Consider the following 13874-nt stretch of genomic DNA (forward strand, 5'->3'; position numbering starts at 1 on the left):
TGGACCTGGGCTCTCCCCCCATAGAGATGTCGGATCTGCAACCATCGTGAAGCTATTCTATTGAAGCGATTCAACTTTTACTTTCGGATACTACCCTTTCAATTCAAACTGTGTGCCTGAAAATTCTTTCAACGGTTCTGCTCGGGTTATTCAACTTGACACGTTCATTCCCTGTGTTTCCACTATTTACTAGTGTGTCTTGCACTCTCAGCGACATCGATTGAATTTATGCAAGTGCCTTCTTTCTGATTGAAGTTGCAACTTATTTGATCTCCGCGCCAATCGGTCAATACATCTAAACCTCATCTTTATCACGATTCCCGAGCGTCATAGTGAAGAGACTCGCAAATATTGTGCACAATGTCTAACGGAAATTCATTGAGAGAAGTGCCCATGTCACATAATGAGCAGTCTCATTATGTTCCCGCACAAGAGTATGGAGCTACTCCACGATATCCAACCTCAGGCGGGTCTCTCGGAGCAGCCTATTATGGGTTATCGGGCACCGGCAACGATGACACTGTAATCGTTGACCAGAAAAGTCTCAGCCGCGATTCCCACGACTTTGCAGAGGGAGACTTTGTTTGTCCAGGATTCTTCAGCCGCGTCGATCTTGGTGGGTTCACCCGTCGCTTCAACCCTTCGCAATGGAATTACGATATGCGCCGCCAAGCCCAGTCCATCCTTCCATTCTTATCTCTTGGCCCTTCATCATGTCTACGTGATGCCGATTACATCCGCAGCCAAGGGTTCACACTACTCCTTGCTATTCGAAGTCGTCACTCAGCCCTGGCACGCCTCGTCTCTGGCGAAAAGGCCGCCGCCGAGGTTGGTATTATGGCCGACACCGTTGATGTCCTTGACAATCAAGAGCTCATTTCTGCATTCCCACGTGCTATCCGCCGCATCAATGATCATCTGGCTGGTGTGGATGAGGGACCTGATAAGATGGCGTTCGATGGTCAACAACAGAAACGAAAAGTCCTAGTCTTCTGCGAATCTGGGAATGAACGCTCAGCCAGTGTTATCATTGCCTACATCATGGTCATGCTCAATATTCAGTCTGTAGAAGCCACCCACATGATTCAACAGCGTCGTTTCTGTGTCTCGATCGAGGACAATATGAAATACATACTCTCGTCTTTCGAGTCTATTCTTTCTGCTAAGCGTGATGTTGAGCGTGCTAGGGGAATTACCGTTCGTGGGGCTGCGAGTCTTGCGCCTCCACCTCCACCACAAATGCTTACGAAGAAGCGAAGTTTTCAAGATCATAGAAATGATGATCTTGCCTTGGAGGAGGGTGAAATGGATATGGACATGGATGAGGGTGAGGACCCCTTCTATGCGCGAAAGCCGAATGCTCCCTTCCAAGACCGTGTGGTCTAGAGCTGACCGAAGTCGTTTGTTGCGACTTTCTTTGGTTGGATTGTGAATGGCATTGTCACGTCATGGAGATGGGGAGAGAGACGGATACGCTGGAAGATGAAAGGGAACGAAGGGTATCTTTACATTGTGTAGAATAGGGTGGCTTTTTGCTTTTCTTTTATGTCTCCTTTATTGCTTGATGGTTCTTGTATGCAAATACCCAGCTTCAGTTGCTCATTGCTACTATCTTCCCGACATCTAGGCCATCACTGGCCATTACACCCTTATATTCTCATATCCGTAAGATCTTAAAAACGGGAAAGTTTCCACATAGAAGGTGTCTACAGTTTGTGTAGAAAAATTAAGGATGGGGTCAATATCGGAATTTGGTAAGTTTCAAGAGGCGCACAAGTTGATTGATGCCCTTAGGCATCTGACCTGGCGTTTGAACCCACCTTGTCTACTCTCAACTCGATCCCCTACCTTGCGGTTTCCTTTTCAAACAAATAGCTCGAGTCTTGCGCTGACTTTGCGCGACTTCAAAGCGACCCTCACCACCCCTTCTCCTGTCTTCCTTCATCTCGCGCGACAACATTTCCATCTCACGGCCATCCCACAATCACTCATCTCGCCCCTACGATGAAGCGCATGCTTTTCATTGACCTTTAACACGTACCTACCATCGATACACCCATACCATCCATTAAGCCCACCCCTCGTCCTTCCCCTACACCCCGCATCCCACGCCTCACCTCAACGCACCGCCAAAATGAGCGGCATGAGACTGCGCGACAGTATCCGCGCGCCGCTGCGATATGGCGAAGACGAAGACGAAACACCCTCACGGACCTCGCTACGACCCGGATACGATGACTCCTTGGACGACCCCTTAGAGCTTGGAGAATCAGGCAGACCACGCCCACAAAAGAGGCGCAAGCCAAACACTGTGCCATTCAACCCCGATCTCCCACCAGCTGCGTTTCCCAGTTTGAGCAGACCACACCCATCTCGTGCATCTACCAACTCCGCGCAGAATCACAGCGTTGGTGATAACCAACAGAACGCGCAGACAAGTGAAGTGGTACTTCCTCTCCGCAATGTTGGATCGATGCCAACTGTTCCATCGCCCCCGTCTGGGATACAGCGAGTCCCGATGGACCAGCTCGATAATTACGTCGCTAGTAACAACATGGACAACCCGATGTATGCGAGGAACGTAAACATGGCGCGTATGACTCGTGTGGATACCCCTCCTCCGGGTTCCGAGGACATGGTCACCTCTCCGGATAGTGATGATGACCCACTGCCAGATGCGACTCAGGTGCTCCTTGATGCGGTAAGTACACCTTGACCCTGTGTGAGTACAATTGAACGAGTCTAATGCGAGTTGTCGGTTTAGATCCCCAACCCAAAGTGGGGAGATCTGCACAAGGCTATGCAAGTTGAAATCGTCGAAAACACAATGAAATACCATAGCTGGAGACGTGTTTGCGACCTCCTTGGCCTTGGGCCAGACGAGCGAGAACAACTTATGCAGTGCATAAGCATTCGCAATAAACAGATCGAACGAGAAAACAAAAGACTGGAGCAAATGCGACACAAACAGCGCAAGGTACTCATGAGAATCGACAACAGCGACTTGAAGCATTTCAAGCCACCACCTCAACTGGTGCTGAAAAGGATCGCTCGGGAGACCAACCGGAACTTGTTGCTCACCAAGTACACGGACCTCTTGATGTGTCAAGCCCATGATGTCCTGAAAGCTAGACAGTACTTGCATCAGCACGGGCTACCTCGAAGATATGCTGGCGATTGGGGAGACAGCCTGGTGGTGCTGCGAGAATCCGAGGAGGACTCCCATGAACCCGACATCTTCGAATGGAAAGACAACCTAAGATTTAGTCCGTCTCCAAATGAGATTGAGACCCCACTCAATCCCTTTATGGACCCAATCAGTAGTGCCAAGAGTGCATTCATTCAAAGTATTGGCATGAACGGCACAATGAACCCAATCGATCTAGTTCGACGCAACACTGATCCGGGTCCCATGATGGACTGGGGAAAGTATTATGAGCGGAAACCAGACTCGTCTTGGGACACCACAAAGCCTCGACTCGGTGGACTGGTCAGGGTGAATGTCGGGCCACACAACGCCGCGCAGATCAAACAATGCGAGGAAGCTGGTGTTAGACCTGAAGGATCGTCCTCTCAGATACAAGTCCCCACCATGCCAGAGTCACCTCCGTCAGACTTCCCACAAGAAACACCGTCCAAGCCGCCGCGGAACGGAAGTCTCACCGAGCCCGTTTTCCGGAAGCCTGCCAGACCTTTCAGCAGACTCCTCACCGGAAACCGGTCCTCGGTAGGGTTCAACCCATCAGAGAGCCATCTCAAGTATCAACGAAGCATGCAGCAGGCCAGGCTTGAAAAAATAGATGCTGAGGCAGAGGTGATGCGCCGTCAGTATAACTACCAGCCAACCCTCCGTGTTAATGGCGTTGGTGTTGGAATCAGTCCCACGCATGGAAACCTTCAGACATTTCCCTTGACCAAGCTAGTCGAAAAAGACTTGCCTTCGAATTTCTTCGCCCGGGCGTACCGTGGAATGACAGCGATGAACGTTGACCGCCTCATGGATGAATTTGTCTGCTATGAGCCTATTGCGATGAACGAACAAAGCGAGCCCGAGCAACCCGAGGATGAGCAGCCCGATGAGCAACCAAGTTCCACTGATATCAGCTCGATCACTGAGATATCCATGGATGATGTGATGCTGGTGCCGACAGATGGCTGTTCTTCTTCGGAGTAGAGGGATGGAACTAAGAAATATTGAGGAAACAATCAAGGATTCTAGGATATGAGACCATCTTCTTCATTTCAAACTTTTTCATGATTCATTTGTGTAATGTTATCAATGTATGATAGTCTTGAATGATGATAAAGTCAACTTCTCCAGTCCGTGCAGTTCAAGGGGCGTCTAATTTAGGCCTGGTCCGTGCGTCGAACGCGAAAATGCCGCGTCGAGGACGCGCTCTAATTTGATCTTAGATATATCACAAACCAACGTCCAATCGTGCGCAGCATTTGTCTGAAGTAAGAGTGCCCATTGGTCGGAAACTTATGTTCACCCGGTGTCTGGTATTGCATTCATTTACCTCTCGCCCCCGCAAAACTTGACGTCGCGAAAACTTCTTCACCCCTGCGCATGACGTACCCTCTTTATCCATCTAGTGCCCGCTTTAGATAACTCACTCTCTTTACTTTGTTACTCAATTCTATCAGGCAAAATGTCTGCTGAAGATACCTCTACTCCCACGGATTCTCGCGCGGGGACTATGGCGCCCGAGTCGGTTGTTCCTTCGTCGCCGCTCACGGACCCGACTGAGGCTGAAGACTCGAAGTCCTCTCATGACAAAGAAGATGACGATTCCAAGGCAAATTTGACGGATTCGGAAGATGTCGAGGGGATGGACAGCAAGGCCAAGGCCTTGATGCATTTGTTGAAAACCAGCTCGGTACGTGTCCGGTCCATCCTCGTCTGATCTGATTACAGTGGTCTGATATCTTCTCGCACCTACAGGTCTTTGTCGCTATCATGTCAGAGAAAATGAAGAAGCAACAAGAGGATGCACGCTTGGCGGCGATCAAGCACCGCGAACAAAATGCCGCGACTCAGAAGAAAACCAAGTCGCCTCCCGAGCCTGCTCGCCGAGCCACTCGAACTCGGGCAAACCAAGATGCGACGGAAGAGAACAAACCCACCAACGAAAAGACTGCAGGATCGACCAGAGGTCGACCTAAGCGGGGAGCCGCCGCGAATGGCAGTTCGATTTCTAGTTACTTCAAAAAGGCCGACGTGGAAGTGACTGAAGACAATCCCTCGGTGCAGCAAGCTCTTGAACAGGCTGCAGATGACTACGAATCAAACCCCACAGCTCTTGGTGAGCAGGAATTGGTCGCGACACAGCAGCCAAAACTTGTGAGCGGCGGCAAAATGAGAACATACCAGTTGGAGGGCCTCGAATGGCTCAAGACTCTATGGATGAATGGGCTTTGTGGCATTCTTGCCGATGAGATGGGCCTTGGAAAGACTGTTCAAGCAATTTCCATGATTGCTTTCCTCAAAGAGAATAATATCTCAGGACCCTTCTTGATTGCAGCACCACTGAGCACGGTGAGCAATTGGGTGGATGAGTTCGCCCGGTGGACCCCGGAAATAAAAACGGTTTTGTACCACGGCTCCAAAGATGAGCGCGCTGCCTTGCGCAGAAAACACATGAAAATGAAAGACCAGGGAGATATGGACTTCCCAGTGGTATGCACATCCTACGAGATTTGCATGAATGACCGCAAGTTCTTGGGTCAATATCAATGGCGCTATATTGTTGTTGTACGTTTCCTCGCGTTCCTTTTTATTTATAAGACAGACGCTAATTGATCTGCAGGATGAGGGCCACCGCCTGAAAAACATGAATTGTAAGCTCATCAAAGAGCTTTTGACCTATAACTCAGCAAATCGTCTTCTGATCACTGGAACGCCGCTCCAGAACAACATCTCAGAGTTGTGGTCACTTTTACATTTCCTGCTCCCGGAGGTTTTCAACGATCTCAACTCATTCGAGGGTTGGTTTGATTTCTCCTCTGTGTTGGATAACAAGGGCCAGGCGGGCCTTGTGGAAAAACGGAAACGTAACTTGGTCACTAGTATGCATGCTATCCTCAAGCCGTTCCTTCTGCGGCGCTTGAAGACCGATGTGGAGACTTCGCTTCCCAAGAAGCGGGAGTACATTCTGTACGCCCCTCTGACCCCTGAGCAAAAGGATCTCTATCGAGAGATCATCAATGGTACGGGGCGCCAGTATCTAGAAGGAAAGGCCCTGGAGCGTTTGGAGAGCAAGAGCGGTAGCTCTACGCGCTCGCAAAGCATGAAGCGCAAACGGAATGGCACTGACGATGCAACGCCGGTTAAGAGCGCCAGATCCAGTGGGCTATCCACACCGGCTAGCAATGGAAATAATTCTAACCGCCGTCGCCGACGCAGTACGCGTCAGAGTTACAATGATCTAAGTGATGGAGAGTTTGATGAGCACCTCCGCAAACTCGAGCTGGGAATTGAAGAAGAGGAAAAGAAGGTCGAGCCCAGCGATACTGAGCTCGAAGACATGCAGCGGGCTGAGAATCTCAAGCTTGCCAGTACGTCACGTTCAAGTCATATTTCCTAGTCCTTTTTGCTAATATTGTCTTGCAGAGAAAGAGATTGGGCAAAAGAAGATGCAGAACCCAGTTTTACAAGCACGTCTTGCATGCAACTCTCCGCATAATTTCTACTGGCCCTGGATGGACGAGTCCTCGTCCGTAGATGAAACCCTCGTCTCCGCCTCCGGAAAGATGCTGTTGTTGGACCGCTTGGTCTCGTGTTTGCTTGAGAAGGGCCATAAGATTCTGATTTTCTCTCAATTCAAAACTCAACTTGATATCATCGAAGAGTGGATAACGACACTCCGCTCCTGGGAGTGTTGCCGAATCGACGGCGCTATTGCACAGTCAGACCGCCAGGCTCAGATTAAAAACTTCAATACCAAGAAGAGTCACAAGCTTTTCCTCCTGAGCACCCGAGCTGGTGGTCAAGGAATCAACCTCACCGCGGCTGACACCGTCATCATCTTTGATTCTGACTGGAATCCACAGCAAGATCTGCAGGCTCAGGATCGAGCCCACCGCATTGGCCAGACCAGGCCAGTGATTATCTACAGATTGGCGACGAAGGGTACCGTTGAGCAGACACTCCTTGAGAAAGCGGATTCCAAGCGTCGCCTCGAACGTCTAGTCATTCAAAAAGGCAAATTCCGCTCCTTGCTTGACCCCAGCATCAATTCCCAGGATGTCGACGAACTGCGCAAGGTTCTTGGCGAGAACGAGTTCGAGCGGTTCGAAGTTGGTAGTGACCCTACTTCGATCTTGTCGAATGAAGACCTTGATATCTTGACCGATCGCTCCGAGGAGGCTTACCTGCGTGCCGAGAAGGGTTTGGATACGAAAGGAGCTGCGTTTGTTGCAGTTGAAACGAAGCGTGATCCTGGTGAGAGCATTCTCTCTTGAGATGTTGAATGGCTGTCTACCTTATTTTTTCCCTTCCATCCAAGCTTCATGCTGGATGATGTCCAATGGTTACTGGATTGTAACAATATCTATGGTGGGCTGGCTGGTTTGTTTGGCGTTGACCTACAGGGTGGGATGGGTGGCTTGTTCGTCTATTAATTGCTACACTTCGCGTTCTAGTCTGGTAGATACCTAGACTCTGATACATCCTTGCTATTGTACCATATGTTAAATTATTTCGATGTTTCTTGCCCTCAGAAATGAAGATGCAAAGAAAATCCATGTGATATGTGATGCCAATGGAAATTTGAAACATATTCCAAAGTGTTCATGATGGGAAAGATATCAGCTATATCTCAATTTAAGTGGCACCAATTAATAGCATGAAAATAGGTATTAACGAACGCGATAAAGCCTCGTGAAGTAAAGGCTGGGGATTGGCTAGGTTGTAGGTACTTCTCGAGATCAACACCCAAAAAAATACGTGGTTTGAAAGTGGGTACTAAGTCTTGTGCCTCAACGGGCATCAGTTTATTGACTCTATTGACCCTGTTCTCAGCAACAGCCTCCTTGTTGGCCTTCTAGTGCTTATCAAATACAGGCTACAAGAATCCTCAATCTATAGTAACAACCGAGTTTTTCTATGCTCTATTTTTTTCTCCTGGGTCATCATCTCAATCTATATGCTCCATCAAATTGCCCGTGGCCAGTCGTTGTAGTTCTCATTCGGGTCGTGGTAAGGTCCATAGTTGACCATTCCACCTCGCTGATTGGAGGCAAGAGGGATCCCAGACACCAAGCGGGTTATCAAATCCTATTGGTAAATTGAGATAAGCCAATTAAGTCACTATAATGAAAAAGGTATTGGCAGGATCACGAACCGGGTTGTAGATGAATGGCCGTCCAAACTGGACTAGGTCAATTTGACCTGTCATGATGAGATATTCTGCTTCCTCGAAGGTATACTCGTGGTTCACCATCAACATGGTATTGCTTCCGGGGTATTTGATCATCTTCCCGAACTGCTTCAATGGCTCGTAGTTTGGTGGCAACACCTTGTCTTCTGGCCTGGGATTTGATTTGAAATAATCATCCTGGTTTCTGCCAAGATCACACCCTCTGCGAGAAATATTAATGAAGCCTAGATTGCGCTTTATTAACTCCTGGATGTAATAGGTGTAGGTTTCCGTCAACTCTTCATAGCTGACCATCGTATCATTGTAGTCGTCGGATGGGCAAAACTTGATTCCCACGGCTCGTGGGCCCCAAACTGATATGATGGCATCGAGTACCTCCAAGGGGAACCTGCATCGATTTTCCACCGATCCTCCATATTCATCGCTCCGAGCATTGGAATGACTAATGTCTGTAAGATTTCAATTCAAGTTGCAAGAAAGGCGTTACGACGTACCTGCAAAGGAAGTTGTGCAATAGATAGCCACTAACGAAATCTGTTAGTCTGGAACGAATTCAATAGTATTCCATAAAAGAGGCTCATACCCTTGGGAGAGCAATTCAATCCCGTCAAAGCCTGCTTCCTTTGCCAAAACACAAGAGGTTCGATACTGATCCACAATATCTTTGACATTTTCAATCTCGGTAATGTTTTCAGTGTGTCCCTTTCGATACGTCAGCCATCTGGCGATTGGTGGTGCCTAGGGATACCGGTGTTCCATCCAAGGTTCGGAATTTGCCTCCCTTGGCCTTGATCTTCGAAGGTGCGAGAACAGGATAGTTATACTCCTTGAGCATGGGCATATTTTCGTTCTGGATTCGGCCTAAACATGGCCAATTTAGTATATTATTTATCAACTATTACCGGCGTCATTCTGAAGGCGTACCAGGATGCCATGGCTGGAACAAAATCTTTCCCCCGTCTTGGTGGAATGCATCAGTGACAACTTTCCAAGCCTCTGAATGGCTCTTGTCAAACATCACTGGTGCGTGGGGCCATTCAGCGCCATGCGGGGAAATGAATGTCCCTTCTGCGACAATGAGACCCGTGCCATCTCGAGCACGCTCGGCGTAATGAGACTTGGTTGCTACCGTCGGCTTTCCATTGTCAGTGCAGCGATTGTGTGTCATAGACCCCATACAAATACGATTCCTTAAAGGAATGGTAGCGCCAAGAGTAACCGACTCTAATAGGGGGGACATTTTGACACAGGTTGGAGTATGTGGCATAGAGTCAAAGAGGTGACGGATAAAAGTTTTTATTTTTGCTAGTTAAAGCAGTTTAGTAGATCAAATGCATATCTCTCTTTACCCACTTGTTATGACACCTAATGACAAATGGGCTAAAGCCAGAGCTTGTGTCCATCGTGTTGCGGGATATAAATCCCGCAAACTACGGGAAAACGTCGGCAGTGAAAATGAACCTGCAAATTACTTGTGCTGAGTTGAAAACAGTATCGTCATTCAAATTATTGGAACAAGAATAGTCCGCCGCGTTCACGACCTTATCCCGCCTTTTTGATAGTCTTGTTTAGATACTGTCCCCCTATTGGTGTTCTAGGTAGAGTATAGACGGTAGAAACCGTGAAAATGACCTTGCTATGTGTAACTTCGACTACAAAGTGCTATTATCTACTCACTCATCATACAGATTAAACTTAGTGTAACTATAACACATATTATTAGACTTCGAGCAATATGAATCCAACTCGTTATGAAGGCTTTTATCAAACACACTATGGCATTTGCGTTGCACCTCCTTTTGAACACCTCGATCTATATGTATTAATCACTATTTCATGCAATGGTTGTGGATATGCAAAATGAGACGATAGGAATTCACATTCCGCATAGTGGGGCTAACCCAATCCGGTATTGGATGTATAAGTGCTTTCTGATCGTATCCCGACCACTGAACTACTTTCCACATCTTGGAATCGAAAACCCCTCACTTATTTATCGTTTTTCTTCTTTCTATTCAATTCAGTACCCCGGTTCATCATGTCTCACCTGAAATTCTACGCATACGAAGGGGCCGGAACCCAAAAGCAGCGGGATTTCTGGTATAGCCAAGCCGTTCGTGTGGGCGAGCGGATTGAATGTGCAGGTCAAGGTTTGTGACAGCAACCTTTGACCCTGATCAATTCCCCAAAATCTACCTTAGAAAAGACTTGACTGACACGGAATGGCCCGTGTGACGTATAAGTGGCTGGGACCCTGTTACGGGCGAATTTGAGAGGGAAATCAATGCACAAATTGACCTTGCGTTTTCCAATGTGGAGCGTTGCTTGAAAGATGCTGGTGGAAAGGGCTGGTCACAAGTATACCGCGTGAATTCATACCACGTTCCAATCAATAACGAGGCCCTAGCGGCGATGGTCCGTAACTTCAAAAAATACATGCCGGACCACCAGCCTATCTGGACCTGTGTTGGCGTTCCTCGATTGGGTGAGGATGATATGCGTGTCGAAATCGAGGTGGTCGCTCATGACCCTGAAGGTGCTAAAGTGGCTGCTTCTTCTTAAGAGTTGGAAGGGGGTGAATGGGCTTGTTATGCTTGAGCGTCTGAGGCAAATACTTAGCCCAAGGCTATATTTAAGGCATCATGATTGTCAAAATGATGTCATGGATGGGACACCTGGGGAGCTTTTGTTAGGTATCACTTATAGCCTCAGATTAGGGAGATTCTCAAGTGGGATTCTCACCGTTCTAAACCCGGATCTTTCATAAGAATGCAAAACTACCAAATGCAAAAATATATTTCTGTAGTATATATGAGAATTAGCTAGCAGTGCAAGATTGATTATATTTGCAAACTATATAACGATCTAAGTCTAGTAATTTTTACTCTATCCACCTCTTGCTCGGTCATTGTGGACCATGCAAGTGGTTGAAATTATTCAAACCAAGAGATAATACATTTATGATGCTTTGTGGCACAAGGAGAGGTATGATTTTAGTTGAAGCAAGTTGGAGGGTGTGATAATTATTAGACAACAAGGTTTCAAGACAGTTATACTATCTCAGCGGTCAAAGAGCCACGTAGTTCAGAACTGCGGCCTAAAACTTTATGGCTGGTGTGTGGGCCTCGAACAAGGCATCAAGTTCAGAGAAGGATTTCCCCTTGGTCTCGGGAATACAGAAAAAGCATACTCCACACAGGAAGATACCAAATCCAAGGAACAAAAGGCCCGACTTTGGCCCGAGGTTCGCGTTATCTTTGTTGACCAAGTAAGGAATGGCAATAGACCAGACCATGTTGACTAACGAGCTGGAAAGCGCGGCAATGGATGTCGTCTTCGCACGCAAGCGTGAAGACGAGATTTCTCCCACTATAACCCAGCCCACTGCACCAACAGAAGCATAGTAGAAGACTGCCCATATGATGCAGAAAGCAGCCAAGGCGCGGTAATTCCATGTCTCTCCCACTCCCAGGAATCCCAACAGTGAGATAATGAGGAGGCAGACTAGCATACCGTAAGTACCACCAAGGAGTTGTTTTCGGCGTCCCACCCGTTCAATTAAGGAAAAGGCGAAAAGACTCGCAACTAGGGAGCATACTACAGAGATGACTGTAATGAGGAATGCATTACTCATTCCCGACAAAGTGAGGAAGTATGACAGATAATTGCCGCAGAGGGGGTAGCCAATGAAAATCTGCATCACCAATGGTAGACATGCGAGGAGCGTTCGACGGAGGTTAGACCCCTGGAAGCATTCGATGAAGGAAGCTGATGTTTCGTTGGCCTGCTGTTCATGGGCCAGAGTCTCTTGTATCTCACGTAGCTCATCCTCGCAGTCAATGTTCTGCCCTGCCCGAAGCTTGGAAATTGCCGCCCTTGCATCTTCCAGTCTGCCTTTTGCGACGAGAAAATAGGGAGACTCTGGGACAAACGGAATAAAGACGGCTAGACAAAAGAAGGCGGGACCGAATTGAGATACGACAGCGCCTTTCCAGGACCAAGGACTGTCGACACGGCTCGTCCCCTCGAGAACACATGAGGCAATGAGCTGGCCCAAAATAATCCAGAACTGAAACAGCGAGAGTGTAAGTCCTCTAATAGCCGTTGGGGTAATCTCGGAGACGTATGTTTGTGTGTTGGCTTGCATAGAACCCATAGCAGCTCCCATGAAGAGTTTAGCCACGACCCAAACCTTCCAGTTTGGGGAGAATAGTTCTACTAGTGTACCGATAACGGTAAGACTGGAAGAAAAAAAAAATTAGTCCCTGGTTTCGCTTGGGGCACATTCAATCCAGCATGGGTGGGTGACCTACCCGACGGTGATAAGGAAGCAAATGCGACGGCCGAAGATATCGTTCAGACTACCCGACCCTATGGCGGACACAATAGCCGAGACATATTGGACAATGGTCCAAACCAGTTGGTGGCCCGCAGGAAGTGTCCAGGCTTGGAGGCCTTCATCGTACACACCAAACTGCTGGACGAACTTGGAGTTTGCGATAATGGAGCCAATCAAGGTCAGGTCGTACCCAATAAGGATCGGTGTGGTAGAGCAGGCGAGGGCTTTTGTTGAGTTAGCAATTTAAACTTAACAGTTCTGGAGTCAGGGGCTGTTCACCAGCTAGTATTGCATATTTATGGGTTTTCATTGCCTTGAACTGCTCCTTGAACGAGATTGACTCGACGGTCATTGTGCCCTCAACATCTCTAGAGTTTATTTTCTCGACATCAAGACTTTGCTTCTGATCTTTCTCGCTCGCCATTGTGAATTGAATTGAATGACTGTAGGTAAAAACTGAGTGATACCAGGTGCTCCCAATATCAGAGGTTGTACTAGAGACAGTTTGGGGATATGTTACTATATAGGCTCTCGGTTACTGATAGTGAACAGCCCCGGCTTCCGAGTTACGGAGTGCATGGATAGGCCCGGGGAATCTGGGGTGAAAAATGGGTCTATAAAGATTGTAGCAGTGGCGTTGTGTGAGGAATTCACGTTCCGCTGATGTTGAGTGGAGAAAACTCGGAAAGATAGGGCTCGGAAAAGATAAAGGGGGTTGTGAATTCCGCACTTTCGCCTTTGTTATGTCTCTCAATCATCTTGGCTAAACTGAGACCAGACCATACAACTGCATTTCCACTACTCCGCATGGATTTATCGTTTCCCAAATCAGGACCTGAACGAATGTCACTAGGTATCTTCTATTTTCATTCCATCGTGATAGTGAGCCTTCAGAACGTTCTAGAACCAGGGCTACTTTAAATCACTTCGAAGACCCATTCTATTGACTATTCCTATCAGATTTGACTATAACATCGTTTATAGAACGTCAAGGCCGGGGACAAATTCATTGTTTTAGACTGAAAAATGGGTCTGTACTCTCTCATATTTCCAAGACGTTCAGCCGGTATTCACAAGGCAAATAAATAGTACTAAATAAAATTAAATAATAAAGAAAAAAAGCTTGGAAATTCCCCCGCAAAGCACCGTGAGAG

At 47.7% G+C, this 13874-nt stretch overlaps 6 protein-coding genes across 6 annotated transcripts; 4 read left to right on the forward strand and 2 right to left on the reverse strand.

Moving 5' to 3' along the window:
* Nucleotides 1-360: 360 nt before the first annotated feature.
* PEX2_061420 (dual specificity protein phosphatase family protein) lies at nt 361-1386 on the forward strand (the record flags this gene model as incomplete). The annotated part of the gene is made up of 1 exon (XM_016743413.1): nt 361-1386. The coding sequence occupies one exon, from the start codon at nt 361-363 to the stop codon at nt 1384-1386; it is 1026 nt and encodes a 341-aa protein (XP_016596136.1).
* Nucleotides 1387-2134: 748 nt separating this feature from the next.
* On the forward strand, nt 2135-4174 carry PEX2_061430 (uncharacterized protein; the record flags this gene model as incomplete). The annotated part of the gene is made up of 2 exons (XM_016743414.1): nt 2135-2701; nt 2765-4174. The coding sequence occupies 2 exons, from the start codon at nt 2135-2137 to the stop codon at nt 4172-4174; spliced, it is 1977 nt and encodes a 658-aa protein (XP_016596137.1).
* Nucleotides 4175-4652: 478 nt separating this feature from the next.
* PEX2_061440 (putative SNF2 family helicase/ATPase PasG) lies at nt 4653-7464 on the forward strand (the record flags this gene model as incomplete). Its single annotated transcript, XM_016743415.1, has 4 exons — nt 4653-4880; nt 4919-5755; nt 5811-6558; nt 6614-7464. The coding sequence occupies 4 exons, from the start codon at nt 4653-4655 to the stop codon at nt 7462-7464; spliced, it is 2664 nt and encodes an 887-aa protein (XP_016596138.1).
* A 691-nt stretch (nt 7465-8155) lies between these two features.
* Nucleotides 8156-9621, reverse strand: PEX2_061450 (Aldolase-type TIM barrel; the record flags this gene model as incomplete). Its single annotated transcript, XM_016743416.1, has 6 exons — nt 8156-8278; nt 8346-8823; nt 8876-8905; nt 8965-9083; nt 9130-9242; nt 9306-9621. 6 exons carry the CDS (start codon nt 9619-9621, stop codon nt 8156-8158), a joined length of 1179 nt encoding a protein of 392 aa, XP_016596139.1.
* Nucleotides 9622-10419: 798 nt separating this feature from the next.
* Nucleotides 10420-10943, forward strand: PEX2_061460 (YjgF/Yer057p/UK114 family; the record flags this gene model as incomplete). Its single annotated transcript, XM_016743417.1, has 2 exons — nt 10420-10481; nt 10625-10943. 2 exons carry the CDS (start codon nt 10420-10422, stop codon nt 10941-10943), a joined length of 381 nt encoding a protein of 126 aa, XP_016596140.1.
* Nucleotides 10944-11478: 535 nt separating this feature from the next.
* PEX2_061470 (Major facilitator superfamily domain, general substrate transporter) lies at nt 11479-13144 on the reverse strand (the record flags this gene model as incomplete). The annotated part of the gene is made up of 3 exons (XM_016743418.1): nt 11479-12622; nt 12695-12944; nt 13000-13144. The coding sequence occupies 3 exons, from the start codon at nt 13142-13144 to the stop codon at nt 11479-11481; spliced, it is 1539 nt and encodes a 512-aa protein (XP_016596141.1).
* Between the last annotated feature and the right edge of the window lie 730 nt (nt 13145-13874).

Source organism: Penicillium expansum, assembly GCF_000769745.1.
Source record: "Penicillium expansum strain MD-8 chromosome Unknown contig192, whole genome shotgun sequence".
In the NCBI taxonomy this organism is placed as follows: Eukaryota; Fungi; Ascomycota; class Eurotiomycetes; order Eurotiales; family Aspergillaceae; genus Penicillium; species Penicillium expansum.